The 13,829-nt window shown below is 35.3% G+C and overlaps 1 protein-coding gene across 2 annotated transcripts in view; it reads right to left on the reverse strand.

Moving 5' to 3' along the window:
* The window catches only part of LOC146148529 (uncharacterized), a 54,089-nt gene that overhangs the window by 22,616 nt on the left and 17,644 nt on the right, over positions 1–13,829 (reverse strand). For both annotated transcript variants that reach the window (XM_083388432.1, XM_083388433.1), the window contains 12 exons: positions 13,402–13,561; positions 13,109–13,294; positions 9,752–9,896; positions 9,040–9,235; positions 8,285–8,450; positions 4,208–4,314; positions 3,583–3,732; positions 3,395–3,517; positions 3,016–3,332; positions 2,550–2,737; positions 808–961; positions 29–192 (listed from right to left, as the gene is read on the reverse strand). In XM_083388432.1, the coding sequence (XP_083244558.1) occupies positions 29–192; positions 808–961; positions 2,550–2,737; positions 3,016–3,332; positions 3,395–3,517; positions 3,583–3,732; positions 4,208–4,314; positions 8,285–8,450; positions 9,040–9,235; positions 9,752–9,896; positions 13,109–13,294; positions 13,402–13,561 (2,056 nt within the window). The remainder of the gene's footprint in view (positions 1–28; positions 193–807; positions 962–2,549; positions 2,738–3,015; positions 3,333–3,394; positions 3,518–3,582; positions 3,733–4,207; positions 4,315–8,284; positions 8,451–9,039; positions 9,236–9,751; positions 9,897–13,108; positions 13,295–13,401; positions 13,562–13,829) is intronic.

Below are 13,829 nucleotides of genomic sequence, written 5' to 3' on the forward strand. Positions count from 1 at the left end.
AACTTTTTTATGCGTGTCATACTCTTACCTTGATCGTATTGGCATATATATTGACGTTATCTGGACAACTATTGGAGTAACAGATATCTCTTTGAAAGAGCTTTTGGACGGCATGATATTTGTGTGGTGTTGATTTGTGTTAAAAAGTAGCATCACGCGGCTGGCACCCAATCTCGGTTCGCCAAAAGAACTCTTGAGTAAGGATAATATAAGAAGAATAAATTTAAGTTTAGGATCTTCACAGATACAGCTAATTGTTGTTTCAAACAATTTGGTTTCCAATACCTAGAAACTGACTCAATCGTATAGGCTAGTGCTGTACAACCTTTTTTCCCTTGTGTACCTTTTACTACTTATTTCGTATATAGGCTACCTCAAAACCAGCAATCCGTAAAAAAGTCTAGCATAAAAAAACAGAGCGATTCACAAAGGTTAGGATGCCATGCCTTCAGAAAAGTATAGAAAAACATAACTCAGGATGAATAAAAACATATTATATTATGATTGTAATATGCCCAATTTCGACCTAACCTGAATACCTGTCGTATACCTTTTGCGTATTGTAAACCACAGCTTTGATTCAGTATACACTTAGGTTTGCGGTATACCAGTTTGAAAAACATTGCGGTGTAGGCTAAAATAAACGCTAGGATAAATTTACAAGTCACGACAGTATACCATTAATTTATTTCGGCTCCTACCCTCTCAGGTAAAAACTTCTGAACCGTGAGTAAGAATGCTCACCCTGTTTCCAACAACCAATACTAATTTCTATTTTCAGTAAACATCTTTATTTAATAAGGTTACCTTCATTGCATCGAAAAACATTTTTTCGGTCAATCTTCCAGATCCCGAACGCTTCTTTATCATACTCAATTGAGTTGTTAGATTGCTCACATGTTCTGCATCATGTAAGTCAAATAAAGACTTTGGAGGATTACCCAGGAGAACCGCACCTACACTGTTTAAAAATACTTTCATAAGTTTTTTGTAATTAGCGATTAATATTTTACTTGGCCACAAAAATCGAAATGTTGTCAAAATTTAAACGTTGTGTCAAAATTTACCAAAACAATTTCATAGTTAAAACCGTTTCTAAATATCCTTTAAAGTGATTGCAAAAGTGGGGTTTTCACGTATGTGGTTTTCGTTCTTAACTAATTGATAGTTTTCGGTAACAAAACCTTTTTAACAAAGAACTGAACAACTGTAAGGCCTAGCGATCTGTTAGGATTGACCATCGCAAGTTATAACATTTGTATTGGTAAATAAATATCAAGGCATTGCGCAGGCTACAATTTGGTACCCCTGGTTTATCACGTTAGGTTCAGCTCGTACTTTGTTTTTGCTTTAGACAGTCATGTATCTTTAATATTTCATTTGTTAAATATGCTAGGTCTGGATTAATCTTTGTGCCATTTTACCCTGTATATTGACTACAGTGTAAACTTTTACTCAGTAATTTGCACGACAACAAAACTGAATAGCGTTCCACCGTTCGCACAACACCATGAAATGCTTCAAACAAATTGAATCCAAGTATTCTTCATATGTCAAAATTTTATCAAAACTATTTTTAGGTCAGAATTTGTCAAACTGTTTAGATTTTAGGTCAAAATTTCTTATCTATTAGGGCAAAAACCATTTGCCAATAGCATTACCTTTCGTAAATGCTTGTTATTGTAGGAAACATATTGTTTACGCCCTATGATAAAACAATATTTTGTTAAACTTCAAAAACAGGTTTAAGTTTACCCACAGGATTATTAGTCCTTATAGTCTTTAACTGAAACTTTATTTTGATAAAAAAAAGGTTTTCCTCAACATCTAATAAGCAAACTATTTGCTATTAGCCGTTCTATCTTATAATTTAGCAAAAAAACAGAGAGTTCTTTAATATTTTCAAGGCATAGCATACACAAGGACCTTAATGCTGTTTGACATACTATATTAAAATAGTTCTCTTTTGAACGAAACAACGTTTTTGGTATGACACTGCAACATTGAGTTTTAATCTGACGCTATAAAACAGGTAAGTTAGCCTGCGGTGAGGTTCCAACTCACGACCTTCCGGTTGTATGTACGAATGCAGCAGGCAATGGTACTATGGTCGGTTCTCGACCAGCGCACTATGGGCCTATGTGGTTAGAACGACGGTCCCGGTTAGGCCGGAGGTCGTGAGTTAAAACCTCCCGCTGGTTAGTAGTTTTTCTAGCCGGGCCTCGCTTGCACGTTAGTCGTGATTATATCTACTAGTTTCACTACACCTTTCCGAAGGCATTCTTTATTTGTAGTTTATTACGTCCCAATAAGGGAGGCCTATATGCACCATCCAACACTCATAAGTGTTTTTATAACAGTCTCGTTCATGTACCCACAATTTACCTGTAACCAACTTGTTGTTCACTTTGAGGCTAATAGATGCTATGTAAAGCAACATATGTATACTTAAATCTGTTTGTGTAATAATATCTCAAAACAATATTTTTTATTGACATGACTATTGAGCCATGTAAGTTTTTTCACCTTAATTTCAAAGTGCTTCTTACCGTAATTTTGAAGGACCGACGACGAAAGATTCTACAATAAATGTAAGGAAGTTGCGCACTTCTGTTAACTCTGTGTCAGAAAGTTCCGGCGATACTTCAATCATCAATACAAGGTCAATAATGAGCGAAGTTTTTGAAGTCCGGGCATAGGTAAATATTGGGTTGCTTTGCAGGTTACCTAACGTAGTCTAAAAAATAAAGTTGTAAAAATCTAAAAACAAAATGTCAATCGTGATGCAAACTTCTGTAAAGCAGGGGCAAAAAACTAATTTCGGGTTACATATATTGAATGGCGGCAGGTAACTGAAGCAAATTATGTCGTGTTTTAACTTGGTTAATCAACTTAGTAAAATGCGGTGTAACTGTACCGCATGAAAAAAGGGACGACAAGATATTTTAATTTATAGTTTTCAATAAACGAATATTTGTCTAGGAAAATAAATTTGTTAAAATAAATCAAACCCACCCATAGTTTAATCAAGTATTTCCTGCCAGATGCAAGTCTGCGAAAGCTCGCTGATATACTGTCGGCCGTAACAACATTTTCAAACAATATTTCATCAGTTATTGGTTCGAGATGAGGTCTAAACGACTTTGTGAAGTAAGATCTATTACGGTCGTCGAGAATTTCAACGTTGTAAATTGTATATAGATCTGGGTTGTTGGCATACGTGTAATCGTAATCGTATTCTCCTTGATGTCGATTATGCAAACGTGGCCATTGAATCGATAATGATGTTTCGCCAATGTCATACACGATTACTTCTTCAGGCGGGAGCAATTCTTGATCAATCAAACAGTTTAAATATTATTTTTTTAAATTAAATTTAAACAAATATTATTACTTGTGGTTAAGCTCGTCTTCACGGGTGTGCTCATAAGACCATCATCGTAAACGGCAAACACTTGGACAACATAGTAATTTCCGGGCAAAACATACGTCACGTTAAGACGTGTTTCATTCCCAACTAAAGTGTTACATATTTAGAAAATGTTTCAACGATTTACCTACACTTGTAAAAACTTCACTTACAAACGCTAATAGAGGCAAGGATCTGTTGTGAAGATGCAAGTGACACAAGGATTTTGTACGCAGGTACAATACTTGAAGCTGGAGACCACGCGATCAACGCCCATGTTCCACCTACTTCTTCAACCCTCACGTTGCTTGGCGTTGGTAAAGCTAGGAAAACAAGCAATGAGCTTAGAGTTTCTTAAAGAGCAATACTTGAAAGGTTGGAATAACACCTACATACCACAAGTGACAAAAGAATAACTAAAATTTGGTGGTTTATTGAAAATCCTAAATGTTTTTTTTTCGGTAAAGTGGTCTATTGCTCTTACAAACAGGCCGTAAGGAATTTTGTTGCGAATACGCGCTAAGTAAAACTGGTATTATTTGTCGCCTTTTAACAAACAGTTTATTTGGGCGCCGACATGCAATATATACATTTATATTCAATGCGATATTATAATATAATATCTGGTATATGAATATTAAATATATGTATATAGAATAGATACCATATAATAATACCACATATAATAATAAAATATTGCATTGAATACGCTAAATCAATACCTTTGTGTTCAAAGTTTTTATTAAGGCAATGAAGGTTTTTCGGAAACCAAGGTTTAAGTAATTTTCAGTGGCAAACCTGTTGTAACGATTAAACTGACAGCTGGACTATTTCGTCGATATCCAGTTGAAACAATAGATACGTTGTACGTGTTGCCAGGATGAAGGTTAGTAAGTTCCAGAAACCTTAACGTAAAGCGGATAAAAATATAAATTACAAACGTACAACGATCAGTTTGATCCTGGGGGCAATAGGCCATGACACCCAAACAAGATTGGCTAACATTTACTTTGAACTTCCACAAGATTTATCATATGTTTTTCTCGTTTAAACAAAATCTATTTAGAAAAAAACCTTCGTACTACAATATCTGCATACAGGGAACCACGCGAGACTCTTACTATAACTGGCAAATTAGGGTAGGCCAACGGTGTCCAACCTGCGGCCGTCGATGAAAAATTGTGCGGCTGTTAACACGTATTTTAATAAGCATGTGTTGGCGGCCGTGACTGTGCTGGCATGCGTTAATGGTTGATATGCTAAATGCGGATTAGAATTTTTTACGACTTAAGGGACTGCAGTTAAATCAATGAGCTAGGCTCTTTCACTACATTCTCAGTGAACAGAATTCTTATGTGCGCTAAAAAAACTTGATTTCATTGATTGATTGTTGCAGAAAGAAATCAATGTATGACAGGGGTAGGCAACCTACGGCCCGTGGACCGGATCGGCTCGCCAATGTAATACGTCCGGCCCGCGGCCTCTTTAGACAAACTAGACACGAGTCCATTACAAATACTTTCTGACTATTTTAACTATAGGTAAGTGCGTAAAATTTTTTTTCAGTGGAAGTTTGACAAATGAGTTGCGGACAAACGCAAACCGTATTCAAAAATATTGGGCATATATTTTTAGTTTCGATTGAATTAAAAGTTTTGCCAAATCTAAACCTAATAAACGCGGCCGTGAGGAAAATAAGACTGTCAATGCGGCCGTCAAGAGCTAAAAGGTTGGACACCCCTGGGGTAGGCCTATATATTGATGCCATATATTGTTTCGATAAAAAAATATTATTCAGCAAAAGTTGATTTACTAATAATTTGGTACTAATATGCGGCTTAAAAGCATGTATTTTTAAAGAGGTTTTACTCCCTTTTATATTGACATTTTTTAAACAGGGAATTGAGTTTTAAAAAGCGGTTAAAAGCCCCTATAGGAAGAAAAAATGATGAGAACCACTGTACTGTACGATGTAGGGAAAAAATAAAGGTCTTGTTGCATATTTGTTCAAAATAAATTGAAATCTGCTAAAATGCATGCATGACCAACAGAAAAGCTATTATGGCCAAATCTCAAATACATAGTTTTAACAGTTTTGATTAAATCGCTTTAGTTTAGCCCAAAGACGCTAGGCATACTATGGCATCTTGCGGCCACGGTATATATATATATGCATTCGGTATGAATAAATCAAGCAATGTGTTTACGGAAAACTAAGAGCAAATTTCTGCTTACTTATATTTGTTGTTTGTTAATTAAAATATCGCGTATCAGACAACTTTACTAATTTTAATAATTTAATATTTATTTTAATGCAAAAAATGGCTTACACTGAGACAAGCGATCTTTTTTTGCTGGTCCGTCAAACAGTTTTACTTATTTGGTATGTTAACCCCATTTTTTGATATACTGTTCGGCACAAAGAACCGTAAGTGGTTCATGGCACTCTAACTCTAAATTAAGATTTATGCCAACTAAAAACGGCAAAAAATGCAGCGGTACGTATATTCTTATAGGCTGCTTCTTCACTACGGCTACAAGTTTGCATAACTAAGTGTAAATTTTGTGTTGTGTGTTTAGCAAAACTAATTCTAGTGTTTGTCTGTTTTGTAAACCACACAAGAAAAATATACAGAAATCATTATTGTAATATTACTGTGAGAGATTAACCCATAAATCTAAGTAAATATGTAAATTTTACCAGCCACCAGGAAAAGTTACCTTACTTGTTTTACCTCTCACTATAGAATCATGTCAAAATAAATGTTTGGTGTAAATATCCGAATTTCATACTAACGTTTTGATATTAGCTAGTACAGCCATGTATAAAACTACTTCTTTGTAAGTGTTTTTAATAATGACTAACCATATACTTGCTCTGTAAAGCATCGGTCTTCGAAATTATGGTTACTAAATCGTGAAAAGATTTTGTACTATAGCGGTCCGGAGTCAAAAAAGTTAAGAACCACTGGTTTAAAATACGTAAAATGCTTGCAAGTTTTCATAACAAGCATCATCGTTGCAAGTTCTGCATGTTCAAGGAGCGAAACAGAAAGAAGAAGAACACAAATTACATAAACTATAAAGCCTTTAATATTGTAATCATGTCTGGACTTTTTGTTTAATCAGCCGCCATACATTTTTTCGAGATGACGTTATAAAACAGCTAATCTTAGAACTACCTGTCGTTCTTGAGGGAACTTGTGTCCAAATATGCAGCTCATATAGTCTAATCGTGCCAACCGCGACAGAAAATCGCGCTGAGCGATAAAAATACGTTTATTTCGGTTAAATTGAAAAACCATTCCATTTAAACGGATAGGTGGCACATAAGGCTACCGAAATAGCTTTGCATATTGTTTGAAACAAATTACATATTGTTTGAAACAAATTGCATATTGTTTGAAACAAATTTATAAACACCCCAAACATGCCTTATAGTATATATTGCGCTTTAAGTTGGATACTGACAAAAAATACGTAAAATCGGTCAAAATTAAAAAATCATTTTACATAAAAGTTGGCCTAAGATATAGTTTAGGGAGGGGCATGGCTGGTATAGCCATGCACTAATATTTTTTTATTAATATCCGTGCATTTATAAATTAAAAAATATAATGTGAGGTTTGCGCTTGAATTTTTAAGAATAGCCAGGTTTTGTCAAAGTGATAAACAATGTTGTGTTAGGCAGCCTTAAATATTGTTTAACTTACGGGTGTGCAACGGCACGCCGAGTTAAAATGTGTCCGCGGCTGGTAAAGATGTTCACGTTTACCAAAAAGTGGCTTGCGTGTTGATATTTTTCATTATTTATAATAAGCATGGCAACCTTTTTATGCGCCTCTGTCAAGCCGTATCTAAAGCAAAAAGTTTGCAAATCCATGTATATTGAATACCCACTCGTTCGCTCAAATACTGCAGGTTAAATAAGATTACGTATTTTATGAGGCCAATTCAAGAAACACATGCCACCGCAAACATAAATCCTGCAACCACCCTTGTTTGTCAACTGATTAATGAAAAGTTAAATTTTGCTTGGGGTGTTTTCCGGGTGTGATTATTTGGCCTGTACGGTAAAAAAGCAATAATGAATAACATATAAATCCCCATAGAATAATAAAACATTTAATACCGAAGCATATAGTCAATACAATTGAAACACAGTTTAATAATTTTTTTATATACGTATTTGTAATAAGCGTATATCGGAGCTAGTCAGAACTTATAAACATGACAAGGGACGATACAACTTAGCGATATTCATAATTTTTAACTTGATCAACTTATGACTGCACTATTGATATTCACACTTTCCCGGTCGCCAATGCGTGTTCAAGTGCTATAACTATTACCCGCTTGCCCGATTGACGTGGTTTAGACGAGTAATTTTCGTTGTCACCCAACCTGCTGGCGGACGAGAATGGTTAATTTGCGAAAAGCGCATTTAACACCAGTTATGGCGAAACCGCTAACGCTACAAGCTTGCGCAACTACAATAGCGTGAGAGTTGTCAAGCTAAGGATGTAAGTAAAATGAACAGACCTTTTTTATAAATTGAAGAGATCAAATCATATGTAAATCACAAATTATGTAGGAAGTAACTTTATAAACAATGTGTACGATCTATAATTCAGCCTTCCTGAGTCGTACTGGCTAACGATAACGGCACACATTCGAGAAGCGAAAGACAGACAATACGAAGCCCAAGTTGAGGTGCTTCATAGAGCAAAAAAGATAGGAGCAATGGTCTTGTAATGAAGCAATAAAATAGTTAAATTGTATAAAAATAAATCGAAAAGTGAGAATTAAATTTAGTATAAAAACTACTACTCTATACTAGATGTCAACCATCCAGTGGAAATTATTAACACACACCTGTCGTTTTTCGCCATGGATCTCGTCAAAGTAATGTTTCCTGTCGTAAAAAATATTCTGTAGCTAGTCACCGACTTTGGATATTCCTCTTCCCATTCGAGTGTGATTGTGACGTCACTAACCTCAGTCACTCGAAAATTAATCGGCGAATCTAGCGGCGGATCAACTGCAAAACAAATAAAAATGTGCATAAAATGTACAAATGTATTCTTCTTGTATGATATATTTGCTTTATTTCTTCACCAAAATCATGACCAGGCACTAAAATAATTCATTTAATCGTGGAAAAACTCAAGCAGGTATGTTCTTTTAAGATTGTCCAAATTGAACATATGGGTACACAAAGATGGTACAAAACTGGACTGTTTATATAAACCGCTAAGGTGGCGACCACTTGCGAGAGGATATCGTTTGGCGTACATAATCGATAGATATGGGATTTTTGGCACACAGCTTCAGATAGCTTTTCGTTTGCTTGTGTAAACTGATGTTTTTTTTGTGTTATCTTCCTATAGTTTTCAAGTCATCGCTATAAATTTTTAGTGACGACATGTTAGACAAACGTAAAATTTTAATTATTTCTTGTTACTTCTCATTTCAGTTTAATCCTATTACTTTTTTGCATATAGGCAATCATTGGAATTTTCTGGAATGGCGGAAAAAATGATTAGGACTCGAACGCCATATTGATGACATTGTTCAGTAAAAACAAACTAAAACTTTTTCTCCTGATTTAAAGATAAAGAGCAATTTACTTGTAGAGTATTTCTCTAAAACCCTCTCGCACACTTTGCCTGCAACTTGCGTTTGAATGTCCAGTAGTTCTTCATACGATTCAACTTTAATTATATTGATAGAAGCCGGATCTGAGGCCAGAATCGCTAGTTCTTCATCCTGAACTGAGGTACCGATCCCTATTGACATCATTATTGCTCCATTTTGCTTTATTTGCTGTGAAGAAGGGGTGTATCGATTAAGCGTTCTTGCATATTTATTTAAAAAAGTTAAAGGTACTTGTTTTAAATTGCAGTTTTCGCAACATCAACGTAAAACCTTGCACTGTATATATTATCAAAAATTTGGCCCTTGGCTATGTAATTTTGATATTGATGAAAGCACTATTCAAAATATAGCTGTTCAAATTATTTTTACGTATTTTTCCGAGTATAGATGTTCAATGACCATAACCTTTATGACGGCTACACCTGTGAGCACTAAGGCCAGCTGCGTAATCCGCTTTGAATGTGACTAATTTAAGCAAAATTGAAACCTAAGATTCTGGCGAATTGTGTTTAAGAAAGATTGGCTCTTATTTAAGCCTATTTGTAGAATTACGTTTTCGATTTCGTTACCCAAAATATTTGGAATTATAGCCTAACGTTGGTTTTAACAATACATTAAATTGTAATTGCCTTGAAAAATAAATTGTGTTCCAATTAAATAACCGCTTACGCAAATTCATATTACCTCAGCTTGTCGAACAATTGCATCATCAGCTTTTCCATCAGTTACCAGCAGAATTAATTTAATGGAATCTGCCCTCGAATTTTCGAACCCGTATTCAAGTACGTAGTCAAGGGCAGCTCCAGTGTTGGTGTTGCCACCGACGTATCTGGATATCAACATACCATAGCTAAGATATGGGTAACCAAATATATAATATAATATAAACAAATAATAAAAGGCTTTACAGTAGCGGTTCTCAACCAGTGGGCGATGGCTCACTGGTGGGCCATAGAAACTTTTAGGTGGGCCACAGACCAACTTAAAAAGCTAGATTTATTGAAGAATTTAGTTTCATTCGTGTCACTATACCCAATTTTAAAAGAATAGTGGCTTGGGGAGGAATTTAGGTAGAATATAAATGAAACGTAAATTTATTGTTCTAAAGCAAGTAATGCACGGTTGAAATAAATATTCTGTTTTGATATATGCGCTATTTTTTGTTCTAAACATTTTTATAGTTGGTTCTTTCATAAAATATTATTGGGCACAGAATTTTTGTGCAACGAAAATAGGACACGAAAGAAAAAAGGTTGAGAACCACTGCTTTATAGCCTATATACATGTTACTAGCTATTGATTATTACCATAAACGACTGTTTCCTTTTGTTATTGTGCCCATTTAAAAAGAGAACCTAAACAATATACACTTCTGGTACGTTACATTAGCGATGGTATCTATGTTTCTATCTGTTTTTCAATCCGTTATATTTTATATGTTAAACTGTGCAAGACACAGGCTGAATTCGAAAATATTTAAAACTCGATAACACAAACAGCCAAACCTCTAATTAAAAAGTCATCCAGACAGCTGACATATATTCGATTTTTTCATTTCAGACGTAGCTATACGCTCTGGAAAGCGAAACGACATATCGAAGATGTCATAATATACCAGGATTTTACAACCATAGCGCTTTTAATCCTTTTTTTTCGCGATTCTAATCTTAAATACGTCTATTTGGAAGCATTGCAAACTATTGGTTAGAACTGTTTGATTATGATTCTTTTTCAAATTAATCATTTAGCGTGTCGATGCAAAACCTATCACTAAGTCAAAAAAAAATGTTTTTACTTTAAAGGTGTAACAAAACAACGTGTCTGCAAAACGACTCTAACTCTTGCGTAAGCATTGCTGTTGGGTAACATAAATAATTTATCACGAAGTCGACCATTTTGTAGTACTAATAATCTATATATACCGAATTTGGAACACATTTTTAGAGGAAAATTTAAAAAAAATGTTTCGTTTCGGTGCTCGACTGTAAAGGTTGCCGATCGCAGTCGAGGCTTTATGAGGCATTTCCTAAAGCCTAGGACAGTTATCGTCGACTTCTACTATACCAATACCGCGATCTTGTTCAACGGAATTAGCGTAACTATCGGGAGTATTGACCTGGATATTTCAGCAGACTTCCAAAATTACACCAAAAAAGTAATTTAGACTTGACACTTCCAGATTTGTTTGTGCAGTTAACGCTAATTAATGCAAGGACAATTTGAGAAAACGAAAAAAATAGTATAGCATTTTACGGGAATATTTTCTAAATTCCTTTCGTATTGTGGGGTTTCAAACTATTTTACCGGCATACCCTTGCAATATTGCATATATGGCGTAGCCTACCCCTTGAAAATAAGGAAAAATATGATGACAAAATACATGTTTTAGGGTCGAAAGCCACTTAGGCTATTTCAAATAAGATCACTTATTTCGTCAACTCAGGGGTATAGCCAACACGTCGATCGCCACATTTCACTTAGTAGATCTCGGCGAATATTTGTTACGCCATTACAGTAGTGTTCTTGAGACGTTTTTACCGAACCTGTCGATCGAGGGTCTCTAAAAAATATTGTAGTAGATCGCAAAACAAGAGTTGGCTACACCAGGTCTATCGGAAATCATAAACTGAGGCAACAACTAAATTTTCGGCCCATTAACTTATGTAGAATTTTCCTAAAGAACGCTGGCTTACATTCAGCACAGCCGTAAGGAAACATAAATTCCTTACAGTTATACAGTCTAGCTGCGGCAAGGAACTTCACAAACCAATGTAAACCTAATTTGTTACGAAACAGACAATAATGACTCTTATGGACTTCAAAATACTTTCAGAACAAAACGTTGGTTATGGTGGAAAGATTTAATAATTGGTACATAAGATAGCATTCCAAAAGCCATTAATTGTTTATGTTACGCAGCAAACCATAAGCATACGCAGCATGGTAATTTTAGCCTATACGCTGCACTTGGTTGGCTTAAACTTTGTTCTCGCTTCTGAAGCAAATGCAAAAAACGATTTCTTAAAAAAATTGTTACAGAAAGGGTCACAGTGCCTGTAAATTAACTTGCTACCGTATTAACGAAATTTCTCTCGCATATCTCAGGGGTACGCTTACCCTAGTTTGGAACCCATGCATTAGGCATGACGTCACAATGTAAAATCTCATTTGTTATAATAAGACTTATAAAGCAACAATATTTAAAGCAGAATAATCCACATTTTTAGTATTAAGACCAACAACATAATAGGCCAAAAGCCAAATACGCAGTACTATCAACGACAGAATAAAATTTAAAAATCTTCAAAATGGAACCTAAACCTGTAGGAATAAGTCATAAAAAAACAAGACCTATAAGGACAAAGTAACGCCTGGAACTGTAGGAAGAGGGTATGGGTCGATTGGGGGACACCTGTCTGGCATCGGCCGTTTTGGTACGGTATCGACCTTTGGGCGCCGGATTGTTTGACCCTGTTTGGGGTTAAGGGCAGGTAATGGGTAGCGTTAGAAATTGCGTTATGGGGTTGAAATTATTAGAAGAGTTAGTGATCAAGTTTGGGGTGGAGTTAGGAGTTAGTTAAAAGTTGTACTGGCAGTATTCCGGTCGTTTAGGTATTATTCCGACAGGATTATGATTCATTTCGATTTAGAAGTTATTACAACTATAGACATTAGTCCTATTTTAGTGTTATTCTGAACTGTGTTTTATTACGGCACTGGTATTGTTCTAATATCGGTTTCATAGCTCGAGCCCTTGTTAGCATTAGACCATAATGCCTACCCAGGGCAAGAAAATATTGGTAAAACAAAACGCTGAATATGGTGGAACGATTTAACAGTTTGAAATCGGTTGATACTTGGCAACAGGTAATTAAGTATGTGTAGCATGCTCCCTGGGGTACGTGTATACCCCAGTTTGAGAACCCAGGATGTAGGAGCGCTATGACACTTGACTTGGATACATAAATGGACTAAAACACATTGTTAGTTAAGTTAACGTTTTTTGCCTGTCCAATAAATAACTTTAAAAAATATTCTTACGTCAGTGTACTTATGCGATGCTGCAACAAGTTATTTCTGTTGTAGGTCGAGAGTGGTGCAACATATCGAGGACTCGTCGAAAAAAGGATAATTCCCACTTGGGATGCATCCGACCCGATCAAAAAGCCATTGCTGAAAGAGTACAGAAACTTGCGAAACTTTTCGAAGTTTTCTGGCCCGACGCTCCTTTAAACAAATATATTTTAACCATAAAAAAATTAAAATAATAACGTTATCCAGCCTAAAAAATGGTTAAAACAATAAGATAACAATTAATGTAAACTTCAACGTACCAAGACTCATCTCCGAGTACCAACATATCAAGCTTTATTCCGATACAAGCCATGTCGAATTTTACTTCAGCGGTTCGGGAACGCAGGTTTATTCCCAATGACGATACCCGGATGACATATTTAGTGATTCGAAGATCCTGTAACATCGCCTCCTCCGAACCTACATTTAAGTTATCTTTATAATTATCCTGTATGATTTTCTAAAAAATAAGTTTTTACAGTTGTTACTGTGACCTAATTTAAATAGTTTTTTGTTTCCCAGAGTGTGGAGATCTTATGACCAATGTCTTAACAACGCACAAAATTTACGGATTGTTCAATCAACTATAAACTTTATATTTTAAGTATCAATTTTTAACATTCCAATTTGGGAATAAATTCTTTTTTTAACCTTTCTCATATCACATTAAACATAATATCGAAAGTAT

The sequence above is a fragment of the Ascidiella aspersa genome, chromosome 4, assembly GCF_963924565.1.
Source record: "Ascidiella aspersa chromosome 4, kaAscAspe10.2, whole genome shotgun sequence".
NCBI classification, from domain to species: domain Eukaryota; kingdom Metazoa; phylum Chordata; class Ascidiacea; order Phlebobranchia; family Ascidiidae; genus Ascidiella; species Ascidiella aspersa.